A 15,354-nucleotide genomic window follows, 5' to 3' on the forward strand; every position below is an offset into this window, starting at 1 on the left:
CGTCGGGGCCCGGGGAGGGGAGCGAGCCGGGCCGCAGACCCAGAGCCGGGTGGGCCGCGGCCACCGGAAGAGTCGCCGTTGCCAGCCGAGCCGGGAGAGTGGGGAGCGGAAGCGGCGGCCGCGGCGACGGCAGGCGGCGCTGGGACCCGGGAGCGGCCGGAGAACAAGGGACCTGGCACCGTAGCCGGCCTTGAAGCTGGGCTGAGCCACTGGGCCGCGCCGAGCACCGCCGCCGCCGGAGAGGCCCGGCCCGGCCGCCCGAGCAGGCCGCACGAGGGCCGCCGGGCCCGAGGCCGGAGCCATGGGAGAGACCAAGATCATCTACCACCTGGACGGGCAGGAGACGCCGTACCTGGTGAAGCTGCCCCTGCCCGCCGAGCGCGTCACCTTGGCGGACTTTAAGGGCGTTCTGCAGCGACCCAGCTATAAGTTCTTCTTCAAGTCTATGGACGACGATTTCGGGTGAGGATGACCCCGCCTCGTCTCCGGGAGACCCCCGTCCCCTTTGGCTTCTAGGGGCCACTCGGCCAGTTTGGACTCCCTTTGCTACACTGTTTTCGAGCCCTACTCTGGATTCTAGGGGGCGACTTGGCCATTGGGTTACCCTTGGTTTTTTGAGATGCTGGAGTGCCAGACCCTCAAGGGACTCTCCTTTTGCTCTTGTGGGAGTCCTTGCCCTCTCCCTACTTTTAGGGGGACTCCAACTCCCCAAAAGCAATCACAGTTCCAGGCCAGGAAGACCCCCTCACCTCTCAGGGACCAGCGGCGCACACAGACACACCTCCCCATCCCTCCAGCCAGTTCCAGAGCCCGAGTACCCGATCTTTCTCCTGCCAGGGAGCCACCTTTTTAGCACAGACCTGGGGTGTTTGGCACTCCGTCTGTGCCTTCTTCAACTCTTCAGCTCCACAGCTCCGAGCCATATTTGGAGTACCGTGCATCTCTGGGCTGTGCTGTGGGACTTTGAACAAGGGGGAGGGGGAACCGAGGGTGCTCAGGCGCCAGGCTGTAAGCTAAGGCCTGCGGATCTGTTTATTTAGCTGTCCCCCTTTTCCTTGTGGGGTGTGTGGGATGTTGTCAAGGGAGCAGAGCGCCTGACCCCTGATGAGGAGTCCCCACCAGCCCAGATGCAGATTTCCCCTCAGAATTGGGGCCTTTTTCCTCCAGATGGTGGCCTTGGAAAGGGCCCCGGAGCCTGGATGGGAGGGCCAAGAAGAGCCTCTTGGTATTCTTCATCTTCCCTCTCTGGCGGGGTCTTCTCCTCCACCGGCTGCAAGGCTTTGGACAGGCGGAGTTTGGAAGCAGTAACTTCCCCTTTAAGAGGGGATGGAATGTTGGAGCCGGAAGGTTCTGTAGCAGCTGGCCTGGGAGGGGGAGCGGGGCTTATTCCCTCACCCACCCACCCCCAACTCCCAGGGGACTGGGGGAGGAGGAGGCCCCCACACTAACTGGGCGCTGGGCCTGGACGCCTGTGGGGAAGGCCTTCCCAGGCCCTCCAGGCCTAAAGACAGCCCCTCCAGCACTAGCCTGAGGCCTGCACTGCTCCTTGGAGCTGAGGCCCCAAAGCTGAGTGAGAGGAGACATTCTTCCCAGTGTTCATCAGTCTGGCTTCTCTCCCAGGACCCCAGCCCTCCTGGCCCTAAGAAGCAAGCACCTTCTCTCCCTTCTGCCTGGCATGTTTTGCTGTCACCTTTCCCCCTGGAACTCGGGGGTTTGATGAGCCCATGAGCTCATATGTGTGAAAGTGCTTTTACAATAGGAAGTGCTATACAGCTTCTAACTATTCTTGTTTTTGTTGTTATTCCTACCCTGGGGTGGGGTACTCCTTGTGTATAATGATTGTCTGGCTTCAGTCCAGAGACAGACACCCCTGATTGGAAGATTCTGAAGAGGGATCGATCTGCAAACTCTGGAAGCTCTGCAAGCTCTGCAAGCTCTGCAAGCGGTGGGAATGAGGGCACAGATGCCTTGGTCCGCTTAGAGAAGAATAGAGTTAAGAGAGACCGAGATACTGCCTCAGGGTATGGGATAGGGGCAAATTAGCTGGAGTCCAGCGCACCGGGACAGCCTTGGGCCAGATCCCACTCACCCCAGGCTGTTGTCGAGCCAGGCCTAACTGCAGTCATAGGAGGGCCCCCATTACATCTGCTCACTGTTTATTTAATATGGTTCTTTAAATCCACTGTCAGTCCATTCACTCTTTCTTAGCTTGACCAAATCAATAATATGAATTCACAGTTCTTATTTTCTATTTATATTTTTTCTAAAATATGTTAAAAATAAATATTCACTATCAAATTAAGCAGTGTTCATTCAGGTAACACCTGAACACACGTTGCACACATCACTGGCACTTAAACCGTCCTTTGCAAAATATCAGAGTAGGCCATTTCAACAGGATCGAGAAGAATACTAAAGATGAAGTGGAGGAGTTTGATTTTGTTTTTTATCCCCAGAAGGATTAATAAGCAGAAAACTTGGGAGAGTTATCACAGAGGACTAATAGCTGAGGAATAGAGGAATATATATATCATTTATTTAACAACTCTTTTTATAGTCCTTATAGTATCCCAGGCACTGATCTAAATGTTTTCCAAATTTTTACTCATTTAATCCTCTTAATAGCCCTATGAAATAGTAGGAATATCCCTAGTTTACAGCACAGCACAGAAACCTGAGGTAACTTACTCAAGGTCACACAGTCTGGCTAGTTAGTGGCAGAGCTTGATTCAACATCAGGAATCTGGCTCTAAAGTTTAAGGCTTAATCACAGAATTGTAGGTATTACAATTTTACTGTAGGTATTACCATTTTACTGATGCATCCTCTCTGAGGGAGATGCTGAGCCTCGGCAAACTGTAGAGGTAATAAGGCTAGTCCTTATCCTAGCCCATGAGAGGAGGGTCAGGTAGAGGCCTTTGATCCCTACTGACAGATGGGAAAGTGGGTCAGGGGAGAAAGGCTGTTGTCTCTCTAGTCTCTCCAGGCTTACCCTCTGAGGTTCTGGTTTGTGAGGCCCGAGGACTCCCCAACTCCCATCTGGTCTCCAGAAATATTTGTCAAACTCAGAATAGGCCCAACTCTCTTAAATTATTTGGGAAATAGAGGAAGAATAAACATTTTCAGCACTGAGAAGATGGTGGATGGAAGAACAAGGTACCCACTACTAGAGTGGCCTTGAGCTGTGGAAGTGGGCAACATGGGAAGTTGGGTCACTAATTATGTTGCTCTCCATTCCATGTCTCACAATGTCCTGCCTCTGACCCTTCTTCCAGGAGTACCTTATTCCCCTGGCTTCTCCAGGTCCAAATTCTCCTGTCCTCTGTGTTGAGCTTTTAAAGTATGGTACTGTTCTCTATTTATTCATATACCTACCCAGCTACTAGCCAGGACCTGACACCTAAATAACACTCAGCAGATGTCTGTCCAGTGAACACCTCTGCTGCTCTTCTCTGACCACTTCCCACTTTAAGTACACTGGGGCTCTCAGCAAAGGCTTTTTAATTGCATGCACAATGAGCATATTTGTTTGGCTTCTACCCTTACAAAGTTACACCTAGTTAGAGAGTATGGGTCCTGCTAAAAACGGACAGAAACTAGCTTTTATCGTATGCCAGACCATGCCAAGCATTTATGAATCCCGTTTACCAGGATGAAACAAAGGCCTGGAGAAGTTAAGAAACTTCTCTAAGATGGGAGGGCTCGTAAGTGGCAGAATTGGAATTTGAACCCAGATTTGTCTGACTCCACTTGGGGTGTGAGTGAGTGCATGTGTGTGTGTATGTGATGAACTCCTGAGCCATGTAGCTCCACTGTGGGAGGGGGCGGCCTGTCTGAGGTCCTCCAAGGCTGCTTAAGATCAGCTGATGGTTGTGAGTCAGCAGAGCCTTGGCGACCTGTCAGTGACCCCTAGAAAGAGAGGAAACATCTGTAGCTGGAGCTGTTTAGTGGGGCCTGCTGGGGGAGGGGCTGGTGGGGACTTAGCAGCAGTTTCCCACTTCAGGGAGACCCCCGGCAAAGCAGGTCACAGAGTCCCTGCCATGTGGCCCACATACCCCCTTTCCCTTTGAGCCCCAGTTCCCATAGAGGGCTGCAAGCTAACAGTACCCTGTGGCCAGACTGGCTGGTAGATCTGAGCTACTCCTCTGTCCCTTCTTTTCAGCCTGTTCTATTTCCAGGCTTTCTGCCATGGTGGGCCTGAGCAGCATGATTTGAGCTGCTTTCTTGGGGTTGCTGTGGGATTGGAAATGGTGGAGGAGCCAGAGCTGGATGGGAGGGAGGAGGGTAGGCTCGGCCTTCGAACTTGGCTGTGAGTCCAAGAATGTGAGCATCACAAGGAGCCAAGCACGTTCCCAGCTCTGGGAAGCTCCTCAAAAACGGTGAGGACTAGGCTTCCCAGCCTCCTTCCTTGCTGTCTTCTTTATGTGCTCACAACTCCAGGCACGTGTCTTCCTCTTGCCCCTGATCACGTCTTTCCAGCTCTGTACTCCTGGGATGTCTGACACATTGTGGGGGCCCTCAAACTTTTCTAGTTCCTTTCACTACTCGCCCCAAACTGTAGTCATGGTCTGACTTCTTACCTCACTGCATGCCCCAGGCCAAACTACATGCCTGTGACCACATCCCATGTCCCACATCACTATCTCCCCCCACCCCCACAGACCCACATCATCTCTGTCATTGTACAGGAAAGAATGTGAAATGCCATAGAAACAGTATGGGTTTTGGAGTCAGACAAGCTTGGGGTTGAATTACAACTCTGATACCTTCTAGCTCTAACCTTGGACAAGTTACTGAATATTTCTCAGTTCCTTATTCATAAAATGGGGATCATATAGTCTATACGATGAGGCTAATGTGAAGATTATATATTGTAACCACAGGGAAATAAGATGGTATAATTGGTAGGAATAAAGGCTGTGGTGTCAGGCTAACTAGGCTTCAAATTCCAGCTCTTCACATACTATTGGTGAGACTATAGGTAAATTTCTGCACCTACTGAGCCTTAGTTTCTCCATCTGTTATCTATCTTATAGCATTGCCGTATTAAATGAAATGATAGAGGTAAAGTGTTAGCTTAGTGCTTGGTCCATAATACATTTTCAATAAACCAGAGCAATTGTTGCTGTTATCTTATTAACAGTGGAGGATGTTCAGTAAATGCCTTCTCCTCTTCTCTTTCCTAATTTCCTTAAGTTCCTTGTCCACACCTCCTAGAGGAATGTCAGAATTTCCAGTTTAGAAGGGAAAGAGAGCAATCAGCATGTGCTTTTCTCTGGTTTAGGGTCAGAGGAAAAGAAAAGGTCCAGCCCAGGAGAACTGTGTTGGGGGTGGGTAAGGAGCTTTTAAGATTCTAGGGAGTGGCTGCACTCATGAGGCGCAGCTGTTTATCAGGTGTGATTTGCAATCACCTGATGACTGAGAGGATGCCCCAGGAAGGCAGCTGGGTCACCCCCACCCTTGCTCCCATTTGAACAGGCTTGTGCTGTGGTTTGATTTCCAGTTTAGGGTGGAGGAGCCCCTGAGAGTTGAGATTTCCACCCCAGAAAGCTCATCGACACCCCCTCTTTCCCTGCAGAGTGGTGAAGGAAGAGATCTCGGATGACAATGCCAAGCTGCCCTGCTTCAATGGCCGGGTAGTGTCCTGGGTAAGGAACCCTCCTTAGTCCCCTCCCCACCCGAGTTCTTGTAGTAGGCTGGACGGAGGGAAGGCCCTGTCTCACTGAGGTTGTCACTGATGTTGTTATGCTTCAATATCTGAATCTTCCTTGAGTTTTCTAACTGAACAGTTTCTACACCAAATTCTATAGCTTTGGTGAAAAGTAGGGAAATGGTGGGAAGGAGGAAAGGCAGACACAGAAACACACATTAGAGACAAAATCGTCTCCTATGCCCTTTGAGGCACTTTGCCTCTGGTTCCCTTCGGTCAGCTGTCGACCTCTGCCTTGGACCACTGACCCTTGTTCTCTGCCCCCATCCCACTTCACCAACCCATGCCTCCCTGCTACCCTATCAATCTGGCAGTGGTTCCACTTCTCATCTCAGCTACCCTTGCATAGTCCTGTCTTCTCCCTTCATGTCCCCTTCTTTATTCTCCCCAAGTCTTCATGCCCTGCCGGAACCTAACTATCCTATTTCTCCTTGGTGCCCCTGTGCCATACTCCCTACCCATTTTCTCCCCATCAGCTGGTGTCAGCTGAGGGCTCACACCCAGAGCCAGCTCCCTTCTGTGCTGATAACCCATCGGAGCTGCCACCACCCATGGAGCGCACGGGAGGCATTGGGGACTCCCGGCCCCCATCCTTCCAGTGAGTGTGACCTGAGGGTGGGGAGGGCCTGTGGGGGAGGGCCCTGTCACCTTAGCCTAGGGCTAGGGGAGGGAGCCCCCATCTTGCCCCCTCCCTCATCAAGTCCTATCTTTCGTGCAGCCCTCATGCTGGTGGGGGCAGCCAGGAGAACCTGGACAATGATACAGAGACAGACTCATTGGTGTCTGCCCAGCGAGAGCGGCCACGCCGGAGGGACGGCCCAGAGCACAGTGCGTCTTCCCTGAACAGATGTCTTCCCTACCCCCATGCCCTCTTCCACAGCTTCCACTTAGCTGCCCACCTCCTTGCCCTACTTCCTGAGCTTTGGATGTGCCTGGGCCCAATGCAGACCCTGACTTGCCCCTCTGTCCTCCCTTTCCTCTTGCATTGTGCACTGTGAACCCAGCTGTCTCCATCCCCTGCAGCAGCCCGGCTAAATGGAACTGCAAAGGGGGAACGGCGGCGAGAACCAGGGGGTTATGACAGCTCATCCACCCTCATGAGCAGTGAATTGGAGACCACCAGCTTCTTTGATTCAGATGAAGATGACTCCACCAGCAGGTGGGGCTTTGGTTTCATAAGTGCTGTGGGTCAAGTGACCCCTGAGGAGCCCTGAACCCTGAGGATGTTGGGCCCCTGGGAGGGATGTGAGCCTTGTGCTGGGGACCTGGGGCCTGCAGTGCCTCTTATGGGGCAGGGCTAGGCCAGCCTGGTGGGGAACGACTGTGGGCCCCACAGGTTCAGCAGCTCCACAGAGCAGAGCAGCGCCTCACGCCTGATGAGAAGACACAAGCGGCGGCGGCGGAAGCAGAAAGTTTCCCGGATTGAGCGGGTATGGGGTCTGGGATGCTAAGGGTATAGGGTCTGGGATGCTAAGGATGGGTGGGGCAGGGCCAGGGCTTGTGCTTGCTTAGATTTCCTCCCTTGAGTCAGTGTTAAAAACTTTGGAGGGGAGATGGTGCTAAGGGCTCACCTTGAGGAGGAGCTAGGTGGAAGCAGTGAGTTCCTGCCACCCCTGCCTGCTGCTCAGAGTCTCTGTCTATTACAGTCCTCGTCCTTCAGCAGCATCACGGACTCCACCATGTCACTCAACATCATCACGGTCACTCTCAACATGGGTGAGTCAGATGAAACACCTTGTGCCTAACGTATCCTGACACTGGGCAGACTCAAGGAATTCAAAGAAGCACAAGATACGTCCCCTGCCCTCAAGGAGCTCTCTTTCATAAATATAAACTTGTACATAAACTGATCATTTCAGTATCTCATGATCAGGGCTATGACAAAGAGAAGCACAGAGAGCTATGGAAGCAGGGAAAGCCATCAGAGAAAGCTTTCTGGGGGAAGTAACTTCTGATTCCTTTCCTGTTCCCATTTTTCAGCCATTGCATTCTTGCTCTCTGATTTTTGCCATAGGTACTTTCTTTAGTAGATAGCTAGGTATAGTGAAAAAAGCCTAAACTTTGGAATTTAAGTCTAAGTTTGAATACTGATTTTGCCACTTAATGGTTTAGAAAAGTCACTTAAATTCTCTGAACCTTAGTTGCCTACTCTGTAAAGTGGGACTGAGAGTCTCTGCCTTATAGCTATCAAGGATTAATCGAAAGCATGTTTGAGCAGGTTGGAAACACTGCCTGATTCCAGTTCAAAAAATGTTAGTTCTCGTCCCTTCCCACCCTTTTTAATAAGGGGTTTAGAATTTAGGTAGGAACCTCGCTCCCCTCTCAAGGTCTTATTACTCCCCATAGAAAAGTATAACTTCTTGGGCATCTCCATTGTGGGCCAAAGCAATGAGCGTGGTGACGGAGGCATCTACATTGGCTCTATCATGAAGGGTGGGGCTGTGGCTGCTGATGGACGCATTGAGCCAGGAGATATGCTGTTACAGGTACCATTGCTCACCACCCTGGCTGGGTGTGGATAGGGAGTGGGGAGATATACCCTCTGTACCCTCTCATTCTTCCTATCCTCCGTACTCTGTTCAGACGCCTCTTCTTGGTTGGGGCGGCGGGGGGAGACCCTCTGACCTACCAAGCTGCCTTACCCACCTCCCCAACACAGCTGCTTATTCCACTCTTGGTCCTCTTTCCCAGGTAAACGAGATCAACTTTGAGAACATGAGTAATGATGACGCGGTGCGGGTACTGCGGGAGATTGTGCACAAACCAGGGTATGTATGGGATGGGCATTACAGAAGAGGAGGCAGACATTTCTGGCTCTCAGGCAAGGGGTTTGGTCTGGCCTCCACACATCCTGCCCTCACTAGGGACACCCTTGCTTTCAGGCCCATCACCCTGACTGTAGCCAAGTGCTGGGACCCAAGCCCACGTGGTTGCTTCACACTGCCCAGGAGTAAGTGGATGGGGGACTCAGTCCTAACGCTGGTGCCTGGCATACGTGAGCCCTGTCTCTCCTGCCTTTGGTGTTGCCCCGAACCCTCACACCTACCCTGTAGGGCCTGGCACTGAGCAGTGCGTGCAGCCCCTGACTCCTCATTCTCCCTGCAGGCGAGCCCATCAGGCCCATTGATCCTGCAGCCTGGGTCTCCCACACTGCAGCCATGACTGGCACCTTCCCTGCCTACGGCATGAGCCCCTCCCTGAGCACCATCACCTCCACCAGCTCCTCTATCACCAGCTCCATCCCTGACACAGAGCGTGAGTGTCCACCCTGTCCCCTAGGCCCAGCAGACAGGGCCAGGTGGGAGGGACTGATGAAGGCCCATATGGAGACTCTTGCTGGAAAGTCAGAGGGGGCTGGAGAAGGGACTCAGCTCATTTCGGCTACCTCACACTGCAGCTTCCTTCAGTGGACACCTGCCCCTCACTAAACAGTATTTGCTTCTGAACCAGTATTGAGCACCCGGTGAGCCTCAGTTTCCTCTTGTAAAACTGGACTAATAATATGCACTTTACCAGGTTCTTGGGCATTTAATGAGAGGATATAAGTGAATCATCAATCACAGTGCGTGACATAAAGTAAGCATACCAATAATGACTGCCATTTTTATTACCACAACACACATTATGCACTGTGCTAATAAGCACCTTCATTTACATTATTTAATTCTCTTCAAACATCCTTATAAAATAGATATTAAAGTTCCTATTTTTACAGAAGGGGAAACTGAGTGTCCAAGAAGTCAGTAATTTGTCCAACATTGGTCCATATTTATTAGATGGTAGAGCTGGAATGCAAATTCCTCTCTGCCTAACTCAACAGCCCCTTTCTGCCTCACCATTCTGCCTCCCACCTCCAGGGCTAGATGACTTCCACCTGTCCATCCACAGTGACATGGCTGCCATTGTGAAAGCCATGGCCTCCCCTGAATCGGGGTTGGAGGTCCGAGACCGCATGTGGCTCAAGATCACCATCCCCAACGCTTTCATCGGTGAGAGGGCCCCATGGTGGAATGAAGGACAGAGAGGGGAGTGAGGGGGCTGGGCAGGCCAGGGTACCCAAGAACTCCTTTGGGCCACTCCTTTGAGCTGGAGCCAGCCCTCATCTCATGGCTTCTGTGAGGCCAGATGAGCCTAAGTGAGCCTCCCAATCAAGTGGCGGCCTTGCCCCCAGGCTCGGATGTGGTGGACTGGCTGTACCACAACGTGGAAGGCTTCACTGACCGGCGAGAGGCCCGCAAGTACGCCAGCAACCTGCTGAAAGCTGGCTTCATTCGCCACACTGTCAACAAGATCACTTTCTCCGAGCAGTGCTACTATATCTTCGGCGACCTTTGCGGCAGTACGTGCCTCTCCACCTCCTTGCCCTGTCTTCTGGCGGGGAGTGGGGAGGTGATTAGGAATGTGGCAGCAGACCAGGGAGTCCAGAGGAGGAGACAGTGAAGCTGGGGCTCAGTTCAAGGCCTGAGAGTTCTGTGGTAGAAGTAGAGCTCAGTCCAGCTTCTTCACCTGCCTTGTATCCTCCCCAAGGGGCTGGTACTTTCTAAGTGCCTGCTCTGTGCCTGGCACCGTGCTGATTGTTTCTAAAGCATCATGCACTGTCTATAAGTTCTTACAACTTCTTCTTCACCCTCGGGGCAATGGATTACTATCCCTGTTTTCAGATAAGGCATTGGAGACATACAGCAGTTAAACAGTCCACTCCAGTTCTCACAGCTGGAAGCAGAGGGGCTAGGCCATGGATCCAGGTCTTTCTGGCTCCAGAGCCCTTCCCACCATCTGGGGCTGTCCCAGATATGTGGTCTGCAGAAACATTGTCTCAGCAAGGCCAGAGTTCCTTGGCGCCTGCTCAGCCTCCTAGCACCAAGCAGTTTCCACCAGGGCAAGACCTGGGGCTGGCCTGAGGCCCCAAGTCCATAGTTTCCTCAGACCCCTACAGGTGGTCTGCGCCTCAGGATGGAGCTGGAGAGGATGTCAGGGCCAGGTTGTAGAGGACTCTGCAAGCTGTACAAAGGAGTTTGGACTTGATCCTGAGCAAGTGCAAAGCCAATGATGGTTATTAAGCAAAAGGGATCTGCATGGAATCCCCCTTCCTCTGAGCTTGAGGACAACCCTTGAGAAGGGGAGTCCTCAAAACAGGACAGCATTGCTCAGGGCTTAGGAGTTGAAGCCCACTTTCAGCTATTTGCCTGAAGGAGCCTTCTCTCAACCCAGTGGTGTTGGCTGGAGTCCAAAAACTAACTCTTAAAATGTTTCCGATTAGGTTCTAGGGACTAGAAAGGCTGTTTTCCTGGTGGAAGAAGGGTCCCTGGCCCTTAACAGCTCCAGCATGGTCCCATGGAGTAGTGACAGGGTTTTGCATAGAGTTTTGGAGTTAGACAGTTGTGAGTTCAAATCCTAGCTCCACCCTTACTGTATAAACATGAGTAAGTGACACAGCCTTTCAGTACCTCAGTTTCTTGATCTATAAGGTGAAGGTAATAGTAGAACCTATCTCATAGAGCTGTTTTGAGGATAATATAATGTATATATAACACTTTAGCACTGCCCTAAAAAAGTCCATTATTCATATATTTAATTGATTCTAAGATAAAAATTTTTTTCACATTTCAATATCTCTGAAATTGAGGTGTATCTTACACTCAGTGGCTTCTTTGATTCAATCAGATATGGTTATTATCCTGGGGCAGAAGTCAGCCCCAGCCCCAAATTTCCAGGGACACAAAGCTTTTCCGAATAGCTGTGGCTTTTGCCCAAGAGACCTTATTCTATCCTTGGGGCCTCCTGGATCTTCTACCGATGGACCAAGGCCACAAGAAGCCCAGCTCAGGGAGATGCTGACAGGCCTTTTCCTTCTTACTGACCAAGGTTGCCTTAGCCGAGAATGTGGCAGGCTCAAAGGAAAGAGCTGGGGACCTGGGTAACTCCAAGAGGACACAATCACCACCCCTCCACCCCCAGAGACAACAGCCTAGAGGCTGAAATAGTCACCAGCTCTTTGAGCATGAGCCAAGGCAGGCCCAAGCTTTCCGCTACCACCACCCTCCATGCTAGCTGCTGGCCTTGACAGGTTCATTTTTGGCTGGCAGACTTCACAGGCTGTTTCAGCCCCCTCAGAGCTTCGTCTCCTGACCTCCCCTGGAAGGTTGGGCTGGCCTACTTAAGGGCTTGGAACAAAGGGCTCAGTCTGTATCTGGCAGCTGGCTCCTAGCAATTACAGCTCTCTCAGAGCTCTGGGACCTGGTACAGCGAGGGAGGGTATAAGCAAGGGTGTTTCAGGCAGGTCATTAGTCCTGGTGGCCCCTTACACTCCCAGGTAGTTCCAACATTGGTGGGGGCAGCCTTGCCCTAAAGGAGTGCATAATTTACTGGGGAGAAAAAGTCGTGAAAGAAGTAATGTTAATACAGTAAGAGGAGTGCTGCGAAGAACCAGGCCTGGCTGGAAATGGGGTGGAGAGCACAAAGGGGGCACCTAAGTTGTTCTCTTTCTGGGCCCTTCCCACCCAGCTCCCACCCTCCCCAAGAGCACTAGAAAATTGATCTGGGCCAAGGGCCTTCTATATGGGGAGGCTCTGAAAGGCTATGTTCATTCTAGCTTTTAGCGGGTATTATTTTTAGTGCTAGGTGAAGGGGGAAGGCAAATTTTCACTTGAATTTTCCCAGAAGGCTCCCTACTCCTTAATAACACCCTAATCTGGAAAGGTAAGAAAGTAAGCAACTTTTAGCTTCTGGTCTGGCTACAATTTGCGTTGACCTCAGAATGGTCATTTAACCTCTCTGGACTGCACTTTCCTCATCTGGAAAAAAACGTGACTAACATCTTCATAGGATTGTGGTAACATTTGCATGAAATGAAGTGCTTTGTATTGTGCCTAATGAATCGCTGTACCTGGTAGCGGTCTGGTATTTCAGCCTCCCACCTTCTCCTACCTTTTATCTTCTAAGTGAACAGAGGAGAAAATTGCCAAATGAGCTTTGCCCTTTCCAGCCCACTGAGAAAGGAGGAGAAACTGCCAAAGGCTTGGTAGGGGGTCTCCATGTGACTGGGAGTTGAGTGTCAGGATTTAGTGCTGAGGCTCTGAAGTAGTGACTCAGAGCCTCCTTGAGGAGGGTGAGGGGAAGGGCTGGAGGGAGGGAGTCTGAAGGAATGAGACATCTCAGGCCTATGCCTCCTCCAATTTTGGGAAGAAACTACCACAGCCGTTGGTATCATCTCAAAGGCACCCACTCGACCTAGGCTGGGGACCTCTCTCTTCTGACAAAGGGATGTGACGGGGGCATGGGAGAGTACCATACCAGCTCATCCTGCCCTCTCACCTCCACAGACATGGCCAACCTGTCTCTCCATGATCATGACGGCTCCAGTGGTGCCTCTGACCAGGACACACTGGCCCCTTTGCCGCACCCGGGGGCCGCCCCTTGGCCCATGGCTTTCCCTTACCAGTACCCACCACCCCCGCACCCCTACAACCCGCATCCAGGCTTTCCTGAGCTGGGGTACAGCTACGGCGGAGGCAGCGCCAGCAGTCAGCACAGTGAAGGTAAGGCAAAGGGAGCCGTCGAGTGGGAGTCACAGGCTAGCCCTAGGCTTCCTCTGCAAGCTCTGAGCATCCCCAAACCGGTCCCTGCCTGTCTTCTCCAGGTAGCCGGAGCAGTGGCTCCAACCGTAGTGGCAGTGACCGGCGGAAAGAGAAGGACCCAAAGGCTGGGGACTCGAAGTCTGGAGGCAGTGGCAGCGAGTCGGACCACACAACCCGCAGCAGCCTTAGGGGGCCGCGGGAGCGGGCGCCCAGCGAGCGCTCAGGGCCTACCGCCAGCGAGCATAGCCACCGTAGCCACCACTCCAGGCCAGCAAGAGCACCACATCGACTGAAGCATGTCCTGGAGTTCTCTCATTCCCATGTTGATGATGCCCCCACCGCCTGTGGCCATGGGACCCCCAGGAGCCCCTCCTGGCCGTGACCTGGCCTCGGTGCCCCCTGAACTGACCGCCAGCAGACAGTCCTTCCGCATGGCCATGGGAAACCCCAGTGAGTTCTTTGTGGATGTGATGTGAGCAGGGCCCCTCCCCCCACGTCCACCCTGCCCCTACCCTGGCTGGCTGCGTCCCTCTTTCCATCCGTCTATCTTTTTTACTTTGTCTGGTACCTGAAAGGGAAATAAACAGAACTAAATCCAGGCGCGCTAACTGCTCGCTGGGCTCAGCAAGGGCGGGGTGCACCCACCGATCCACTAACCTGCAGGCTGCTCCAGCTTGTCCCTCTGCCCCTACCTGCTACACAGGACTTCCCAGGATCCTTCATGGAAAGTCCTGCTCCTTACTCCCTTCTCTGCATACACTTCAGGAGTCACCCTAGCGGTGCCCCTAAGTGCCTGCTCAGTCCCTTATCCCCACCTTTTCCCCCTTCAGTTCCCTTTCACCATTCGTTCAGTTTTGCCATTCCTCTGTTAATCTCATCCCCTCAAGCATGTGTGCCATTCTCAACTTTTCCCCACAATACTAACACCAAAAAAATACTTCATTTGTGCCTCTTCCTAACTGTCCCTTGCCTGCTGCCTGCTGCCTGTACCCTGGAGCTGTGGTCACCTCCAGTAACTGTCCGTGCTATTCATGCCTGTGGTAGGCCCTTACCAGAAGCCCAGAAGGGCCTGCAGTTGCCTGATCTGCTAGTAGCTTCCATGGAGCATCTCTGCTCTACCCTACCACCACCCTGCCTTGCCTGCAATTGTGTGCTGGTTCCTTCAGACCCCTAACCCTACTAATCAGCAGGCTCATCTCACCTCTGGGCCTGAAACATTTCTTTCTTTCTTTTTTCCTCCCCCAATTTTTCCTGGGCCTGGAGCAGCCAAGAATTTCGGGCTGTTTGACTTTCTGTGAGCCCTCAGCAAGGGGAGGCCCAGCCTCCGAGGAGACCAGGAACCCTGCTTCAGCAGCCCCTCAGGGCTTCCCAAGGATGTTCAACCCCCATACCCACACTTTAACATGTTCAGTCACTAGGCTCCTGGGGAGGGCCCCCAGCCTCTTGCCCTTGTATGAGAGACTTCACTTTTCCAGAGAGTGTGTGCATGCTCTTTATTTCTCTCTCACACACACATGTGTACACACACACACACACACACACACACACACACACGTGCCTATGCAAGTCCACTTAAGCCTCAGGGCCGGTCCCTGCCCAGAGGGCTGGACCCTCTCTCCCAATTCTCTCCCAGGTTGTGGGGCTGGTCCCCTGACTTAACCCCTCCCTTTCCTCCCCTTCCTCATAGCCCTCGAGCCTCCCCTGCATGTCCCTATCTTCCTACCTTGATAAAGACCGTAAGCTGGGTCTCAGGCCGGGCTTAGCAGATGACTCCCCAGACAACTGACAGGCTGTTTTCACTGTGCCCCCTGCCACACACACCCTTTCCTGTTTTCATAATCACCATGATACCCCAGAGCATGGTTGGGTAGGGGGACTTCTCGGACTTCCAGACAGAGTGCCAGGTTTTACTTTGTATCTTATTTTCCAGTTTAAACAAATCATGACTTTCTCTTTAAGCCTCTTCTATAAATCCTCCTGGCTCACCTAGGCTCCCATATTTTCAGAACTGGGGTGTTAGGAGTGAGATAAAGTACTAAGCTCCAGCCTTTGGGGTAAGCCAGGGTA

The 15,354-nt window shown here is 52.3% G+C and overlaps 1 protein-coding gene across 1 annotated transcript; it reads left to right on the plus strand.

Moving 5' to 3' along the window:
- DVL3 (dishevelled segment polarity protein 3) lies at positions 1–14,765 on the plus strand. The gene is given in 16 exon segments (XM_039850858.1): positions 1–462; positions 5,579–5,648; positions 6,187–6,308; positions 6,429–6,538; positions 6,734–6,869; positions 7,047–7,140; positions 7,357–7,426; positions 8,057–8,196; positions 8,402–8,478; positions 8,593–8,660; positions 8,816–8,965; positions 9,568–9,699; positions 9,882–10,049; positions 13,033–13,248; positions 13,350–13,551; positions 13,553–14,765. Coding segments are annotated over 16 exon segments (2,127 nt in total). The 5' UTR covers positions 1–301; the 3' UTR covers positions 13,764–14,765.
- The last annotated feature ends 589 nt before the right edge of the window (positions 14,766–15,354 follow it).

Source organism: Pteropus medius, unplaced genomic scaffold (assembly GCF_902729225.1).
Source record: "Pteropus medius unplaced genomic scaffold, Ma_sr-lr_union100, whole genome shotgun sequence".
Lineage (NCBI taxonomy): Eukaryota > Metazoa > Chordata > Mammalia > Chiroptera > Pteropodidae > Pteropus > Pteropus medius.